The sequence below is a fragment of the Macaca fascicularis genome, chromosome 3 (assembly GCF_037993035.2).
Source record: "Macaca fascicularis isolate 582-1 chromosome 3, T2T-MFA8v1.1".
Lineage (NCBI taxonomy): Eukaryota > Metazoa > Chordata > Mammalia > Primates > Cercopithecidae > Macaca > Macaca fascicularis.
This window is the reverse complement of record NC_088377.1, coordinates 52,540,557-52,556,224: the sequence shown is the minus strand read 5'-3', so window position 1 is coordinate 52,556,224 and position 15,668 is coordinate 52,540,557. Positions and strand designations below refer to the sequence as shown.

General features: G+C 55.4%; 2 protein-coding genes across 3 annotated transcripts; one reads left to right on the top strand and one right to left on the bottom strand.

Moving 5' to 3' along the window:
- The first annotated feature begins 130 nt into the window (after window positions 1–130).
- Window positions 131–3,262, top strand: DNAJC30 (DnaJ heat shock protein family (Hsp40) member C30). Its single transcript, XM_045389690.2, has one exon. It carries the CDS (start codon window positions 139–141, stop codon window positions 817–819), a length of 681 nt encoding a protein of 226 aa, XP_045245625.2. The 5' UTR covers window positions 131–138; the 3' UTR covers window positions 820–3,262.
- Window positions 3,263–11,059: 7,797 nt separating this feature from the next.
- Window positions 11,060–15,318, bottom strand: VPS37D (VPS37D subunit of ESCRT-I). 2 transcript variants are annotated; one of them, XM_045389688.3, is made up of 4 exons: window positions 15,068–15,318; window positions 13,588–13,759; window positions 13,083–13,165; window positions 11,060–12,167 (listed from the first exon to the last, which is right to left on the bottom strand). In XM_045389688.3, the coding sequence occupies exons 1-4, from the start codon at window positions 15,203–15,205 to the stop codon at window positions 11,805–11,807; spliced, it is 756 nt and encodes a 251-aa protein (XP_045245623.1). In that variant the 5' UTR covers window positions 15,206–15,318; the 3' UTR covers window positions 11,060–11,804. The 2 variants fall into 2 exon arrangements, with proteins under 2 accessions (XP_045245623.1, XP_073890825.1); XM_074034724.1 differs by lacking the exon at window positions 13,083–13,165.
- Between the last annotated feature and the right edge of the window lie 350 nt (window positions 15,319–15,668).

The window sequence follows — 15,668 nt, the reverse complement described above, 5'->3', positions numbered from 1 at the left end:
CATCAGCCCGGCGACCGCTTGTAATACGCATGCTCCACCCCTCCTCGCCCGCCCCCCTTACGTGATTGGCTACAGGGCGACCAACCGGCGCCTCTCATTGGCCAGTTTCTCTTGCACCGCCCGCCTAATCAATTCAAGATGGCAGCCATGCGCAGGGGATGGTGGCCGCGGCTGTTACCGTGGAGGTTGCTGCAAGCCCGTGGCTTTCCACTAAATTCTACACCCGGCCTGGGCCTGGGAGCGAGGACTTATTCTCAGGGCGACTGCTCGTACTCGCGCACGGCGCTCTATGATCTGCTCGGCGTCCCCTCCACAGCCACGCAGGCCCAAATCAAGGCGGCTTACTACCGTCAGTGCTTTCTCTACCACCCGGACCGCAACTCTGGGAGCGCGGAGGCTGCCGAGCGCTTCACGCGCGTCTCCCAGGCCTACGTGGTGCTGGGCAGTGCCACCCTCCGTCGTAAGTATGATCGCGGCCTCCTCAGCGACGAGGACCTGCGCGGACCCGGCGTCCGGCCCTCCAGGACGCCCGCACCCGACCCCGGCTCGCCGCGTCCCCCGCCGCCCACTTCTCAGACCTACTACGGTTCTCGGGCCGCCCCCGGCGCCAACCGCACGATGTTCAACTTTGACGCCTTCTACCAGGCCCACTACGGGGAACAACTGGAGCGGGAACGGCGCCTGAGGGCCCGGCGAGAGGCCCTTCGCAAAAGGCAGGAGAATGCGTCCCTGAAAGGCCTCCGCTGGGAGGAGACCCGAGACGTGGCTGCCATTTTCCTCGTCTTCTCAATCTTCATCATCATCGGCTTTTATATTTAATCGGAGAGAGGAGGGAAGGGGAGTGTCCCCAGCCAACCCCCCAAAAACGGCCTTTTTTCCTGCCTCTGAACCCTTGGCCATTGATAGTCTAACCTCTGCTGAGATCCGAAGGAACTGTACTCCCCCTGCCCTCCCTGACCCGCCCAGCTTAGCCGATGACCTGCACATCCCTTCACTATGGTCCAGAAAAGGAGGTCTCTCGACGTTTAAGAAAAAGACCCCACGCTGAAGAGTCCCGAAAGCCCAGGAGTTAAGGGGTTCCTGGAGTCTCTAGGGTACTTCTTCCAGAGTTTGTCTTCCTGCTTCCAGATGTAGTCAACTTCTGGAACACTCGCTGTAGCTTTATTGTAAAGCTCCGAGCAAGATTTATCTGCTCCTGCCCCGCGTGTGTACGGTGGGCCTCCTCTGTAACCTTGAAATATGCAATGTGACCAATTGTTGGCTGCCAAAAGAAAAGGTCCGGGGTTATACGAAACTTGTCTTTCTGTGAGTTCCCCAAGCCGCAGGTGAGACCTGGTACAGGTTAAGAATGGGATCAGTGGAGAGCCTGCCATTCCTTCAGCTAAGGTCAGGCCCCTGGGGCGCTCCCCCTTCTGTTGATAGCATGTGGGAGTGAGAAAACAAAGTCATTGAGCATAAGGAATGAGTGTTTCTGTGCCCGTATTTAAGGTGTGACCTTGGAGAAGTTACTCTGTGGGCATGACAGCAGAGGAGAAAATCATTTGGCATCTTAAGGTCTGTCATGCTTTATTATCCATAGTTTTTGGGGTTTGTTTTGTTTTGTTTTGTTTTGTTTCTGAGGTGGAGTCTTGCGCTCTGTTGCCTAGGCTAGAGTGAAGTGGTGCGATCTTAGCTCACTGCAACCTCCACCTCCCAGGTTCAAGTGATTGTCCTGCCTCAGCCTCCTGACTGTGTAGCTGGGATTACAGGCTCCCGCCACCACACCTGGTTAGTTTTTTGTTATTTTTAGTAGATACAGGTTTCACCATCTTGGCCAGACTGGTCTCGAACTGCTGACCTCAGGCTGTCTACCCGCCCAGCCTCCCAGAGTGCTGGGATTGCAGGCATGAGCCACCGCGCCTGGCCTATTAGCCATGGTTCTAATCCATAGGGATTACAGCATGATGCTAGCAGGGCCAGGTTCATCCTTGGGACAGTGTGGCTGTCACCTGGCTCTCCCTTTACCAGCCAGCCCCATTGCGCACTGTGCAGCCCCTCCCCTCCCAGAAACAGAGTGACAAACTCCGCGCTTGAGTCCGTGTTCCTGTTTAACCTGCAATGCTTTTATCACAGGCCCTTTCTTAATTTTTTAGACGAGGCTGCTTGAGGCTGCAGTAAACTTTGGGGCTTTGGGAGTACACAGGACTACTGAGGGACAGGGGCTTGGTGTTTAAGGTGGAGACTTGGTTCTTAACGCAGAGCTGGCTAAAGGTGTGTTGTTTTTTCCGCTCTGTTTCTAATTCATGTTAAGTAGTTGGTCATCACTTTGGTCAGAGCTGCTGCTGTAGCTCTCTTAACTGTGAGTCACTGGATGTCAGCAGTGAGTTGGCTGTGAGATTGTAGGTGCTCAAGTGTTTATGCACCGGACTGAGTGTAAATCTGTAAAAGGGGAAAATCCTCGCAAGAGGTCTATGAGAAGGATGAGGGCCCAAGTCTAGGGTCTAAACAAAGCTAGGAGTGGTTTGGTATATTACTGAGTGCAATAATTGCATGCAATTCCTGCACTCAATATATTGTGTAAAATCCTCAGGTAGAATGGGATAAACCCACAGCTGGTCCTACTTAGCCTCTTGAAAACTATTCCATCGTGCCAATCTCTATCCGGAAAAGGAAAAAAAAAAAAAAAAAAAGGAAAACCATTCAATTATCTCTTGCCTTGGAGGTTGGGGTATGCTCCTAGTCAGGGCTTTGCAGCGACCATATGATGCAATAGTGAAGATCTGGGGCCTGGCACAACACTTTGGGAGGCTGAGGCGGGTGGATCGCTTGACCTCAGGAGTTGGAGACCAGCCTGGGCAGCACAGCAAAACCCCACCTCTACAAAAATCACGAAAATTAGCCGGGTGTGGCAAGTGCCTGTAGTCCCAGGTGCTCAGGAGGCTAAAGTGGGAGGGTGGCTTGAGCCTGGGAGGCTGTGGTTGCGGTGAGCTGCGATCCTGCCACTGCATTCCAGCCTGGGCGACAAAGCCAGACCCTATCTCAAAAAAAAAAAAAAAAAAAAAAAGATTTGAGCCCAATCTGGTTCAGACCTGTTTGGCTCAGTGAGCCTGGACTTGGGGGGAGGGGATATGTACTTTTTAAAAGAACATATATTGTTACTATGTTTCATATTTGGAAAACAGGACAGAGACTTTTTTTTGGAAAAACAAACTGCGCCAAGTGGAGTTTAGCAAAATGTTCTGAAACTAGTGCTTCTCAACCAATAAAGCAGGCACAATGGAAACAGTAGGGCAGGGGCTTTTTCTTCTAGCGAAACAGGTGGCCTTGTTTTGATGTGGGTTTGTAAAGCACTAGTGGTCTAATAGCATGGGCTCCTTGAGCTCCACCTCTGAAGTTTGTTTTCTCAGTCAGGATCCCAGCCAAGAACGTTCCCTGTGAGCCCCAGAACCTAGGGTACATAGAAAGGGCCAGAAGGTTCAGACTAGGGGTGGGTCCAGACTAAGGTAAACTTCTGGGACATTCCGTGAAACTCTAAGCAAAGTATTGTATAAAAACCATCATCCAACCCTAAGCCTCTCCCCTGGTCCAGAACAAGGCCCAGTCCATAATGCCCATCCCTTTACGCCTCAGGGTTTTGTAGGCCAGAGCTAACCTCTGAGGAGCCCCACTCCCTGCCTGCCCTGAAGCAGCCTGTGCTCTTCATGGAAAGGGGAATGTGTGGGAGGCTTTTTGAAGGACCCCCAAAAGGTTTCCATGGTCACATTTCTCCCCCACCCACTCAGACTGGCTTCAGTCTTTCTCTGCTGCTACCTGGCAAGCGGAGGCTGAAATCGGCCATGACCTTAGCCCCTGCCTTCTAGGGGCTATTCCGTAATTCCTGGTTGTGGAGGATGGCTCAGTCATGCTCAGCCTTAGTCCTTTTTCTTTGTTTTTCACAAACAAGCAAAACTCCCTAGAAGTTTGGACCTAGGATGCGAGAGTAGGGTAAAGGGGCCCAGCCTGGCCCAGGCTGTGCTCAGTGCGGTGGGGAGGGGGTACAAGTATAGCACGAGGCCAAGTGAGCAGCAGGCATGGTTCCTAAATGGGGAGGCAGGCCACAAGACAGGAACCAAAGGCGCACATGTTTAGGCAATTGTGGTGTCGTCTTTGGGCTTGACTGGGACTTTATTTCTTCTGAGCCAAACTGCTCTTTCTCCTCTGTTGCCCTTTATTTATTGCTGGGTGAGATGGGCCTTTACAGATCCCAGTGTGGAGGAAGTAGGGTTTCTCCTTCTTCCTTCTGAGGTTCCGGCATTTCATTCATTGAGTGCACTTCTCTATGAGCCAAGTTGATTGGGAGTAGCTTACCTCAGGCCACAGAGCTGTCCTACTGGATCACGATTGACTCGGAGTGGCCACCAGCACTCGCTTTTTTGGAAATGGAAGAGGTCTGTGTTTCAAACGGTTGGGCTTTCTGGAAGGTCGCCAGACCCCGTGCAAACAGGCCAAGAGAGGGACGGCTGGTAAGTGGTGGTGCTACCTCAGTTCACACTCGAATTCATTGCACTAGAAAAGCTGGCCCTGTCCTGGCCTTTGCCTCCTCTCAGTTCCTCAGCACCATGATGAAGTCACACACTGCCACCTGCCCATGGGGAAGATCATGAGGGAAAGCCAGGCACAATGGTGTGCACCTGTGGTCCCAGTTACTTGGGAGGCTGAGGCAGGAGGATCGCTTGAGTCCAGGAGTCCAAGACTGTAGTGTGTAAAGATCTCGTGTATGAATAGCTGCTGCACTCCAGCCTGGGCAACACAGCAAGACCCCATCTCTAAAAAGAAAAACAGGCCAGGCTCAGTGGCTGACCTCTGTAATCCCAGCACTTCAGGAGGCCAAGGCGGGCAGATCACCTGAGGTCAGGAGTGCAAGACCAGCCTGACTAACATGGAGAAACCCCCGTCTCTACTTTAAAAAAATACAAAATTACCCGGGCATGGTGGCGCATGCCTGTAATCCCAGCTACTCGGGAGTCTGAGGCAGGAGAATCACTTGAACCTGGGAAGCAGAAGTTACGGCGAGCCAAGATCGTGCCATTGTACTCCAGCCTGGGCAACAAGAGCGAAACTCCGCCTCAAAAAAAAAAAAAAACAAAGAAAAAGAAAAACAAAATCATGGGAGAACACCCACCTTGCCTTCCCTTAGCAGCTCAGCTCTCAGGTCCAGCTTGCAGCCGTCGTGGTTTTGTGCAAAGCAGCTGAGTGTCCCTCTGTTAACGTTTGCAAACCATGGTGAGAACTGAGCCTGGATCTCAAGACCTTGCGTATGCCAGACATGCTCAGTGCATGCGAAGAGCTCATCTCTCACCATCTGTCTTGAGGTCACAGCCGCGCTACGGATCTAGCCACCTCACCAGTGCCTCTTAAGGCTAGGGTCCTGTCAGTAGTCCTGTGGTGGGTTGACTCTCGCATCCTGCCTTTGTCCCTTCAACATTCACGTCCTTAGCCCTGAGAGGGGACAGCCACTTTAGACAAAAGAAGGTGTTTCAGGGTCTGGCACAGTGGCTCTTGCCTGTAATCCCAGCACGTTGGGAGGCCAAGGCAGGCAGATCACTTGAGGTCAGGAGTTCAACACCAGCTTGGCCAACATGGTGAAACCCTGTCTCTACTATAAACACACAAAAAAATGGCTGGGTGTGGTGGCTTACGCCTGTAATCCCAGCACTTTAGGAGGCCGAGGTGGGTGGATCACTTGAGGTCAGGAGTTCAAGACCAGTGTGGCCAATATGGTGAAACCCCATCTCTATAAAAATATAAAAATTAGCCAAGCATGATGGTGGGTGCCTGTAATCCCAGCTACTCGGGAGGCTGAGGCGGGAGAATCGCTTGAACCTGGGAGGAGGAAGTCATAGTGAGCTGAGATCGCGCCACTGCACTCTAGCCTGGGCAACAGAGCAAGATTCCATCTCAAACAAAAATGTAAAACATTGGCTGGACGCAGTGGCTCACGCCAGTAATCCCAGCACTTTGGGAGGCCAAGGTGGGTGGATCACGAAGTCAAGAGATAAAGACCATCCTGGCCAACATGGTGAAACCCCATCTCTACTAAAAAGACAAAACATTAGCTGGGCATGGTGGTGCGTACCTGTAGTCCCAGCTACTCAGGAAGCTGAGGCAGGAGAATCTTTTGAACCGGGGAAATGGAGGTTGCAGTGAGCGAAGATTGCGCCACCGCACTCCAGCCTGGTGACAGAGCGAGACTCCACCTCAAAAAAAAAAAAATTAGGCAGGCATGGTGGCACACACCCGTAATCCTAGCTACTCAGGAGGCCAAGGTGGGAGGATAGCTTAAACCCAGGAGGCGGAGGTTGCAGTGAGCCAAGATCATGACACTGCACTCCAGCCTGGGTGACAGAGTGAGACTCCATCTCAGAAAAAGAAATGGCAGGAAAGGCCTGTTAGAGGAGTACGAAGAGCAGACTGGGATTTGGGGTTCACAGGCCACAGCCACTTTGCAGACAGTATTTGGCTGGCACAGTGTCCTAAAACAACTTTACCCAACATTCAAAACTTGGGCATAAGAACAGATTTCTTTTTCTTTTTTTTCTTTTTTTTTGAGGCGGAGTCTCACTCTGTTGCCCAGGCTGGAGTGCAGTGGTGCAATCTCAGCTCACTGCAACCTCCACCTCCTGGGTTCAAATGATTCTCCTGCCTCAACCTCCCAAGTAGCTGGGACTGCAGGCACGTGCCACTACGCCTGGTTAATTTTTGTATTTTTAGTAGACGGTTTCGCCATGTTGGCCAGGTTGGTCTCGAACTCCTGACCTCAAGTGATCCACCCTCCTCGGCCTCCGAAACTGCTGGGATTATAGGCATGAGCCACCGTCCCCATAAAAACAGATTTCTAATCTCTCAAAAAATGAGAAAATCTGCCACCATGCAGTTCACATACCTGCATTAGCACTGTGGGAGAAGCTCAGTAGCATTTCCCCTTTTAGGTCAGGCACAGTGGCTCACGCCTATAATCCCAGCACTTTGGGAGGCCAAGGTGGGCGGGAGCCCAGGAGTTCGGGACCAGCCCGGGCAGCATGGCAAAACCCCATCTCTACAAAAAAATACAAAAATTAGCCAGGCATGGTGGCGCTCACCTGTAGTCCCAGCTACTTGGGAAGCTGAGGTGGGAGGATGGCTTGAGCCTGGGAGGTCGAGATTGCAAGTAAGTTATGATCACATCACTGCACTCCAGCCTAGGTGACAGAGTAAGACCCTGTCTCAAAAGAAAGACAACAAATTTTGTCCATTTAGATGAGACATCACGCCCCAGTTTGCTGCACTTCCACCAATAGGGGTGAAGTGTAAAAGGCCTTTTATCTACACACTTGCACCGTTTTTCCCATAGCAGAAAAACATTTCTATACCCCACGTCCATCAAGAAGGAAAGCAAAAAAGTAAAGAGGGACCATACATTTTTCAGAAGAATAGGGGCAGGAGTGTTTCTTCCTGGAAAGGGACTGCTTTGCACCTCTGTGTTACCTTCCTGGCCCCTGTAGGCATTTGAGTTTGCAAATTCCTGTATCATATGTTGCGGCAAAGAGCCTGCACTTTATGCAGGGAGGTTAAGTGAAATCTTATTTTCATTGTGGGACAAGGAGAATCTCTGGAGAGGTCTACAGCAATGATAAGCTTAGACAGGACCAGAGGCCCTTTGGTACAGTAACACCAGTTCCCTCCGTTTTTTGTGTAAAATCCTTGTATACGCTGAGATAAACCTGCAGCAAGTCCAGCTGGGTCTCTTAGAAACCATCCGATTCTCTAGCCTGGGAGGTCAGGGGCAAGCTCTTAGCCGTGGCTTTGCAGGGACTACATGATTCAGTGGTGAAGGTTTGAGCCCACACTGGTTGGAGCCTGCTTAGCTCAGTGAGCCTTGATTGGTTAGGAAAAAGGAAAAGCACATTTAATGTTACTATGTTTCATATTTGGAAAACAAGAGGGGGAAGGTTAGAAAAATGCAGAAGCTAGTGATTCCCAAACAAGGAGGTATACATAATACTTTCCTGAGGAACAGGGAGCTCTGTTTTTATTAAAAGGGGTGGGAGTTTTATTTGGAGACATCTTTGTTTTTGTTTTGTAAAAGCAAGGTGGTATCTAATAGGTAGGACCTTTCTCATGAGCCCCCTGATGCAGACCCTCAAGTTTGTTCTCTCTCACAGAAGATCACAGCCAGGGACATTCCTGGGACCCCCAGAATCTGGAAGCAGCAAGTTCCAGAAGGTTTTAGGCAAAAGGAAGGGCCCAGAGTGCTACACCTTCCAGAACATTCCATGTACCTTCAAGCAAAAGGGGTTGATTTTTCTTTTTTTTTTTTTTTTTTGAGACGGAGTCTTGCTCTGCCGCCCAGGCTGGGGTGCAGTGGCCAGATCTCAGCTCACTGCAAGCTCCGCCTCCCAGGTTTACGCCATTCTCCTGCCTCAGCCTCCCGAGTAGCTGGGACTACAGGCGCCTGCCACCTCACCCGGCTACTTTTTTTTTTTTGTATTTTTTAGTAGAGACGGGGTTTCACCGTGTTAGCCAGGATGGTCTCGATCTCCTGACCTCGTGATCCGCCCGTCTCGGCCTCCCAAAGTGCTGGGATTATAGGCTTGAGCCACCGCGCCCGGCCAGGGGTTGATTTTTCAAACCACCCAACTGGAAGCCTTTCCATGGCCACCCAGAACTGGGCCCACTCCACTCTGGTAGTGTCCATCCTCGCCTGCCTGCGATCATTTTCAGGCTGAAGCTGAACACAGAGGGGTCTCACTGCCGGCCCCTCTAAAGCAGAATCAGCTCTGTGCAAGACGAGGTGTGTGGGAGGCCTTCTGAAGGACCCCATCTGGTTCCCATGGTAACACTTCTTCCTAGTCCCTCTCTTGTCCATGTCTCAACTTTCTCTGCTTCTTACCTGCCCTGGGGATGGGAGCCTCAACCTGGTAGCTGCTGCCTCCTAAAGGCTGCTCCCCAATTCATGATAGTGGAGAAAGGCTCAGACCTGGCCAACCTTTGCCCCTTTTTCCCTTTCAGTTGCAAACTCTACCCCATGTCCATCATGAAGGAGAGCAAAAAAAAAAAAAAAAAGGCCGGGCACGGTGGCTCACACCTGTAATCCCAGCACTTTGGGAGGCCAAGGCAGGCCGATCACGTGAGGTCAGGAGTTCAAGACCAGCCTGACCAACATGGAGAAACCCTGTCTCTACTAAAAATACAAAATTAGCCGGGCTTGGTGACACATGCCTGTAATCCCAGCTCCTCGGGAGGCTGAGGCAAGAGAATGGCTTGAATCTGGGAGGTGGAAGTTGCGGTGAGCTGAGATCACTCCATTGCACTCCAGCCTGGGCAACAAGAGCAAAACCCCATCTCAAAAACAAAAACAAAAATGAAAAAACAGCAGAGGCCCCAGGCATTTTCAGAAAAATGGGGCAAGAGTACTTTTTCGTGGGAATAGACTGCTTTGCACCCTGGAAGCTTGCACCAGGAACGGGAAGCCAGGGCAAAAGGGGCCCAGCCTGCCCCAGACTGTGCTGAGGAGAGCACGGGGGAGAGGTCTTCCAAGGCTGCTCAGTCTTCGGTCATCTCAGCAGGAACTCAGCAGTTCTGGTGTCCCTTGGCCTCCAGCAGCGGAAGTGCCAGCAGTGAAGAGAGTAGAACCAAGACCAAGGTGGGATGGAGGTTCTTTAGTGGGTACTCTCAGTGCTTGAACTGTGCCCATACTAGCGGGCCACTGTGTCTAGGCCTGAGGTTCTAAAGCCCCCACAGCCCAATCCCTCTAGCGACAGCCAACATCTCTAAAAGGCCCATCAAGCGGTTGCTGCCCCCATGTCATCAGGGATGAGGACCATCCATCTCACAGAGCACCCCTAACTTTTTTTCTTGGCGGGGGATGGAGTTTCACTTTTGTCGCCCAGGCTGGAGTGCAGTGGTGTGATGTCGACCCACTGCAACCTCTGCCTCCCGGGTTCAAGCAATTCTCCTGCCTCAGCCTCCTGAGTAGCTGGGATTACAAGTCCCTACCACCATGCCTGGCTAATTTTTCTATTTTTGGTAGAGATGAGTTTTCGCCATGTTGGCCAGGCTGGTCTTGAACTATTGATTTCAGGTGATCCACTCGCCTTGGCCTCCCAAAGTGCTGGGATTACAGGCATGAGCCACCGCACCTGGCCTCATCCCTAATTTAAGAGCCTCGGGCTGGGCGCGGTGGCTCACACCTGCAATCCCAGCACTTTGGGAGGCCGAGGTGGGCGATTACAAGGTCTTGGCTTTGACCTCTGGTTCTAGGTGACCTAACCCTTTAGAGATTCAAAGGCTCAACATCACACACACACACACACATTTCAAACAGATCCCTCAACTGTACCTCACTGACTGTACTTTCTCATCCTTATTTCTCTAAAGGTGCCTTTTGGGGTGGGTGGGGGGAGGGGCTCCTCTTCCAGTAAAAAACTTAAGTGAAAAGTAAAGCGACCCCAACACCTCCCTCTTTCCAGATAGTTATGTCCTTATTAACATGGACCAAGACCATATTAGCTTTGTAGGCTTCACACAACACTGTGACTGTCCCCTTTTGTTTGCAAGAACTTCCACGCCTCCCTGCCAAACTGCATCTCATTGGACTTGACCTAAGCTGACTCGGGGTATATCCCATCTCCTTGTCCCACACTCATCAGCCAAACTGGCACCTAGCGTTCCCCCTGGCTGAGGACAGATGCTATCACTCCTGCAAAATGCCCTCCATCACTCCATGGGGACCGTTATTTGGCAGGCCAGAGAAGACCAGGTACCATTCCAATCGGGCTTACGGGCAACCCGGGAAAAGAAGGTGCATACAAGAGAGGCAATTGGAGAACCAAGATGGAGCAGTGAGCGCTTCTGACCGGAAGTGCTGGGAAGTTAAGATTTAGGAAAGGCTCTCACGGGTTGGTAATCAGAGAAGGCTTCATGGAAGAGGCAGCGGCGGTGTTGGACCTGGACAGCTGGGCTTTGCATAGGCAGAAAGGAGGGGAGTGCATCTCAAAAGTAGGAAGTGGAAGCACAGGAGCTGAGCTGTGGAGGCTGCAACAGCAGAGAGGAGTCTGGCAGCATCGTCATCCTCATCATCACATTTATTGACGGCCCCTAAGAGGCGGGGCTGGGGACAGAACGTACAAAGACAAGGACCTGCCCTCAAAAAGCTTCCATTCTAAGGAGACAGGGACAGAAAAATACAGAATGGTCTTTCCTGGGGATGGCCCACTCTCGCCTGCGCAGGTCAGAAGCCCCTGGCCTACCTTGCCCCAGGGTCTGGAGCATGTGTGGACACGTAGTAGCCCCAGGGCCACAGTGTCCCTGTCCTCACAGCCAAGGCCTGACCACTTGGCTTCTAGGCCGTGGACCCCAGAATTTGGGGGAAAGGTAGGCTCAGGACATGATGTAAAACACTCCTGGCGGCCTTGGCATTGTGCGAGCCCACTGGAGTGGTGGGGTGCGACAGGTCCCCTTGGCAAGGCCCCTGGGGGACCCAGACATCTTCCCAGGCCCCCCGTAGGTGAGTCAAGTTCTTTCATGGGGCTGGTCCATCACCCTGGAGGCCCCGGGGCAGGGAAACAAAAAAGGCAGGGTGTCTTCAGCGCCAGAGGCGTACAGCCCTGCTCACCCACCCCCAGCCCCGTCTCTGGCCTCTTCCAGGGGGCCCTCCTCCCCAGCTCAGCCTCCAGGGCCAGGGCCAGGGCCTGCCTGAGGCCAGGGGGAGGGGCCTGCCCCTCCCCCCACCCAGGCAGTGGGGGAGGAGGAGGAGCCACGCATCAAGTTTGTCTAGGCCCCCCCACTGGGGGGCCACACCCTGGATCCTACCGGTGGGGGGGCTCTGGCTGCGAGGGCCGAGGGCTCAGCAGAGGGGCCGGGCCGAGGGGGCACCCGGGGGAGCCCTTCAATGGGGGTACTGGGCGGGAGTCCAAGGGGGGCAGGCTCCGGGGTACTGCTGGTGGCCCCCGGGCGGCCCCAGTGGGCAGGACAGCTGCAGCCGGGAAGGATTTGGGGGGATCAGCAGCCGAGGTGGGGGCCGGCTGTGCAGAGCGCTCCCGACGCCGCAGCAGCTCCTGCAGCTTCTCCGCCTGCGTCCGCCTCAGGTGGGCCAGGGCGCGGCCACGCTGGAAGGCAGGCAGGAAGGCCTCCAGGCTTTGCTCCCCCAGCAGCAGCTGCTCCATCTGCTCCTGGGCCGGGAGGGAAGGGAGGACTTGGGAGGGGCACGACCACAGACTGGAGACTGGTCCTTACTCCTTCCCACCCTGAGGCCCTCCCCATGGAGATCACCCCTCAGCTGGGGGACAGGGCACCTGCGTTCTAGCCTGGGCCTGCCTCTGACCACTTGCTGAGTGAACTGCAGACAAATGTCCTCCTAACTACTTCTTTTTTTTTTTTTTTCTGAGACAGTCTCACCGTGGCCCAGGCCAGAGTGCAGTGGCGTGATCAAGGCTCACTGCAACCTCCGCCTCCCGGGTTCAAGCAATTCTGCTGCCTCAGCCTCCCAAGTAGCTGAGATGACAGGCATGCACCACCACGCCCAGCTAATTTTTTTTGTATTTTTAGTAGAGACGGAGTTTTGCCATGTTGCTCAGGCTGGTCTCGAACTCCTGACCTTAAGTGATCCGCCTACCTCAGTCTCCCAAAGTGCTGGGATTACAGGCGTGAGCCACCGCGCCCAGCCCTAACTTCGAAAATAAGGATGCCATCACCAAACCTGGGTCAGCAATGAGGCAGAAGCAGAGGCAGGGACACATGTGAAGTATAGACTTAACATGTCCTTCGGGGGCCCGCCACCTTCAGCTCACTGAGCGGTACACTCCCAACCCAGCACAAAGTCTGCCCCAGCTCCTCTGCAGCCCCAGATCCACGCTGCCCTGGCCCAGTCACAGGGGAGCCCAAAAAATAATTCACAGGTAGGAAAGTGAGCCCTGCTGGCTGTCCAGTGCTGGCGGACAGCAATGCTAGGCTCTCCTATGGGCCAGGCATTCAGGGTGGGCTTCCCAGAGGAGCGGCTCCCCAGCCTGAGGTGTAAGAATGAGCTGGGGGGTGGCGGAGAATGGATCTCCCTCTTGGCCCCCAGCCCCAGCCACCCCTCCCCTCACCTCTGCCTCCTGCTCCGCCTCTTCTAGCTCAGCCTGCAGCCAGCCCAGCGCGCAGTGGGGACTCCAGCGATGCATGCTCTCCTCTGAGGGCCACAGAGGGACAGAGTGACAGGCCAGGGCCCCAAGCTTGCACTCTCCCGTTGACCCCATGTGATTCTATATTCCCCTTTCCTCTGGTCTAGAGTCTCAGTTTCCTCATCTGTACCACGCCCATGTGACCGCTTTGTAGATACGGCCCCTACCAAAGTTCTGCCCCTCATCCTAGTGCAAAAGAGACAGGGGAGGCTTTGTCCCCCACAGCACCTCAGGGGGACCCTGGGTATTGGGTACCCTCTCTCCCACCCAACCCTCCCCATTTCTTCTCACTTCAACTCTATTGCCCAGGAGTCCAGGAGCAGGTCCGCCCAAGTCCCATCCATCAGAGCCTGGCACTTCCCAAGGCCAACCCACCGGATGGCCAGCTGCCCCCACCAGCCCCAGGTGGTTCTCCCAGACATGCCCTCACCCAGTCGTTGCAGCTTGTCAGCGCAGTTCTCGGCCACCTCGCGAAGCTCCTGGTATTTGATGGCCAGGGCAGCTCGGCCCATCTCCAGGCGGGGCCGCAAGGCCAGGTTCTCCTTGGCCAGTGCGTAGTTGGAGGCCAGGCAGGCCTCACGCTCCAGCTGCAGGCCCTGGAACTGCGGGCAGAGAGGAGCTAAGAGGCCCGCTCCGGGGATCTGCCCCGTCCACCCTACTGGGTGACCGTGCCTGCGGGCCAGGCCAAAGGCACCTGTCAGGCCCCAGCCTTCAGGGTGGCAAACCCAACAGGTGAAGGGACGGCGACAGGCCAGGACCAGACCTGGCTCTGCCCTGAGCGCCCTCTCTGGCCTCAGTTTCCTCTTTTACAAATCGAGTTAAAAACATCCACCTTAAGGGTTGTTGTGAGACTTAAGTGAGGAAAACTATAAAGGCCTCTACAAATGTTAGTTAATTTTTAATTTTTCAATTAATATGTCTGCTCAGGTCCCGGAGGAGTGCCCCTCCCTCCTCTGCCCCATTTTCCATGCATGGACAGCTTCCCTCTCACTCCAGGCCTTTGTCTGCTTCCTCCTCAGGTGTTTGCACCGAAAACACTCCCACCCCCTGCTCATCCTCTCCAGAGGGGTGTCTGCACCCCGTCCCCTCACAGCACCCCCTCGGGTCACCCTCTCTTCCCTTCCCACCCCCTCCTCTGCCTCCAGTGGAATCATCACACCCCAAGGAATACACACCCCCTTTTCCTCCCTGCTCCGGGCTTACAGCAGCCCCTGGCCCTGGAGACGGCTTTTTCCTTGTCTCTAGCAGGGCCCAGCCTCCCCTCCCTGCCCCTGGAGAACGCACTCCCCTCCATCTGTCCCCTGTGGGATGCACAAGCCCCTCCTCGCCCGCCTGCTTTCAACACACACTTTCCCTTTCTGCCCCCACAGACAACCAGCCCGGGCCTATCTCCCGTGAAATATACAACTTTCTCTTACGGTGGCCTATGCAATACACACGGCAGCTTCCACCACCCCTCCCCAGCGCCAGGCACAAAGCCCCCTCTTGCGCCCCCAGAATGCGTAGACCCCCCAACAGCCCCTCCAGGTATCAAACAGGCCCCTAGTTCTCTCAGTGGAAGGCGCCTTCTCTTTCTGGCCCTTACAGAACGTGGGTGTGCGAGCCAGGGCCCCCCACAACACAGCCCCCCGGAACACACCTCCCCGGAGCATCCGCTGTAGGACACGCCTCGCGGCCATCCCGGGGGTGCACAGGTGCCCCCCCCCCGGTCCCCAGCGCCCCACCCGCCCCAGGCCAGCTCCAAGCGCCCCCTCCCCCGGGGGGTGGCTCCGCGGGGCCCACTCGTACGTGCCAAGCTCCGCGCCCACGGGCGGCCCCGCGGCCCGGCCCGCGCGGCCCTTCGCTCGGGCGGCAGGTCCTGCAGGCCGCTGCCCGTCCCCCGCGCCCCCCGCCCGCGCCCCCCGCGCTACCTTCCTGCTGAGCCGCACGATCCGGTCCAGCTTGGGTTCATCCTGAAGCAGGTCCCGGAGCTGCCCGGTGCTGAGGATCCCAAAGCGCCCCGGGCTGCCGGGCTCCGGCCCCGCCCGCGCCGCCCGGGCCCGGTACATGCCGCCCGCCCGCGCCCCCAGCTCGGCTGCTGGCTCGGCCCGCTCGGCCCGCTCCGCCCCGGCTCCGCTCCGGCTCCGGGATCCGCTCCGGCTCCGGTCGCACGCGCCGCTCCGCCGCCAGGGGGCGCCCCGCCCGCTCTTAAAGGAGCCGCGGCGCCGGGGCTGGGGGTGGGGCAGGGAGGGGGCGGGCCGCACCCCTCCCCGCCCCGGCCGCGCCACGCCGGGCAGCGCTTCCCGCACCCCAGGTTCTCCCCGCAGCCGGATCTCCCCGCCCCTCCCGATCTGAGCCGCCCTACTCTGCGCCCCAGCACCTGGCTCTGGCTCACCACGCCCCCAGGCACTGACTCTCCCACCCCGAACGGATACAATTTGGAGATCCCGTGCACATTTTCCCCTCCGATGGCAACAACAATTTTCTGACTTTGGCCGGGCGCCAGGAGCTCCTGCCTTGCAGCCCTCCCCA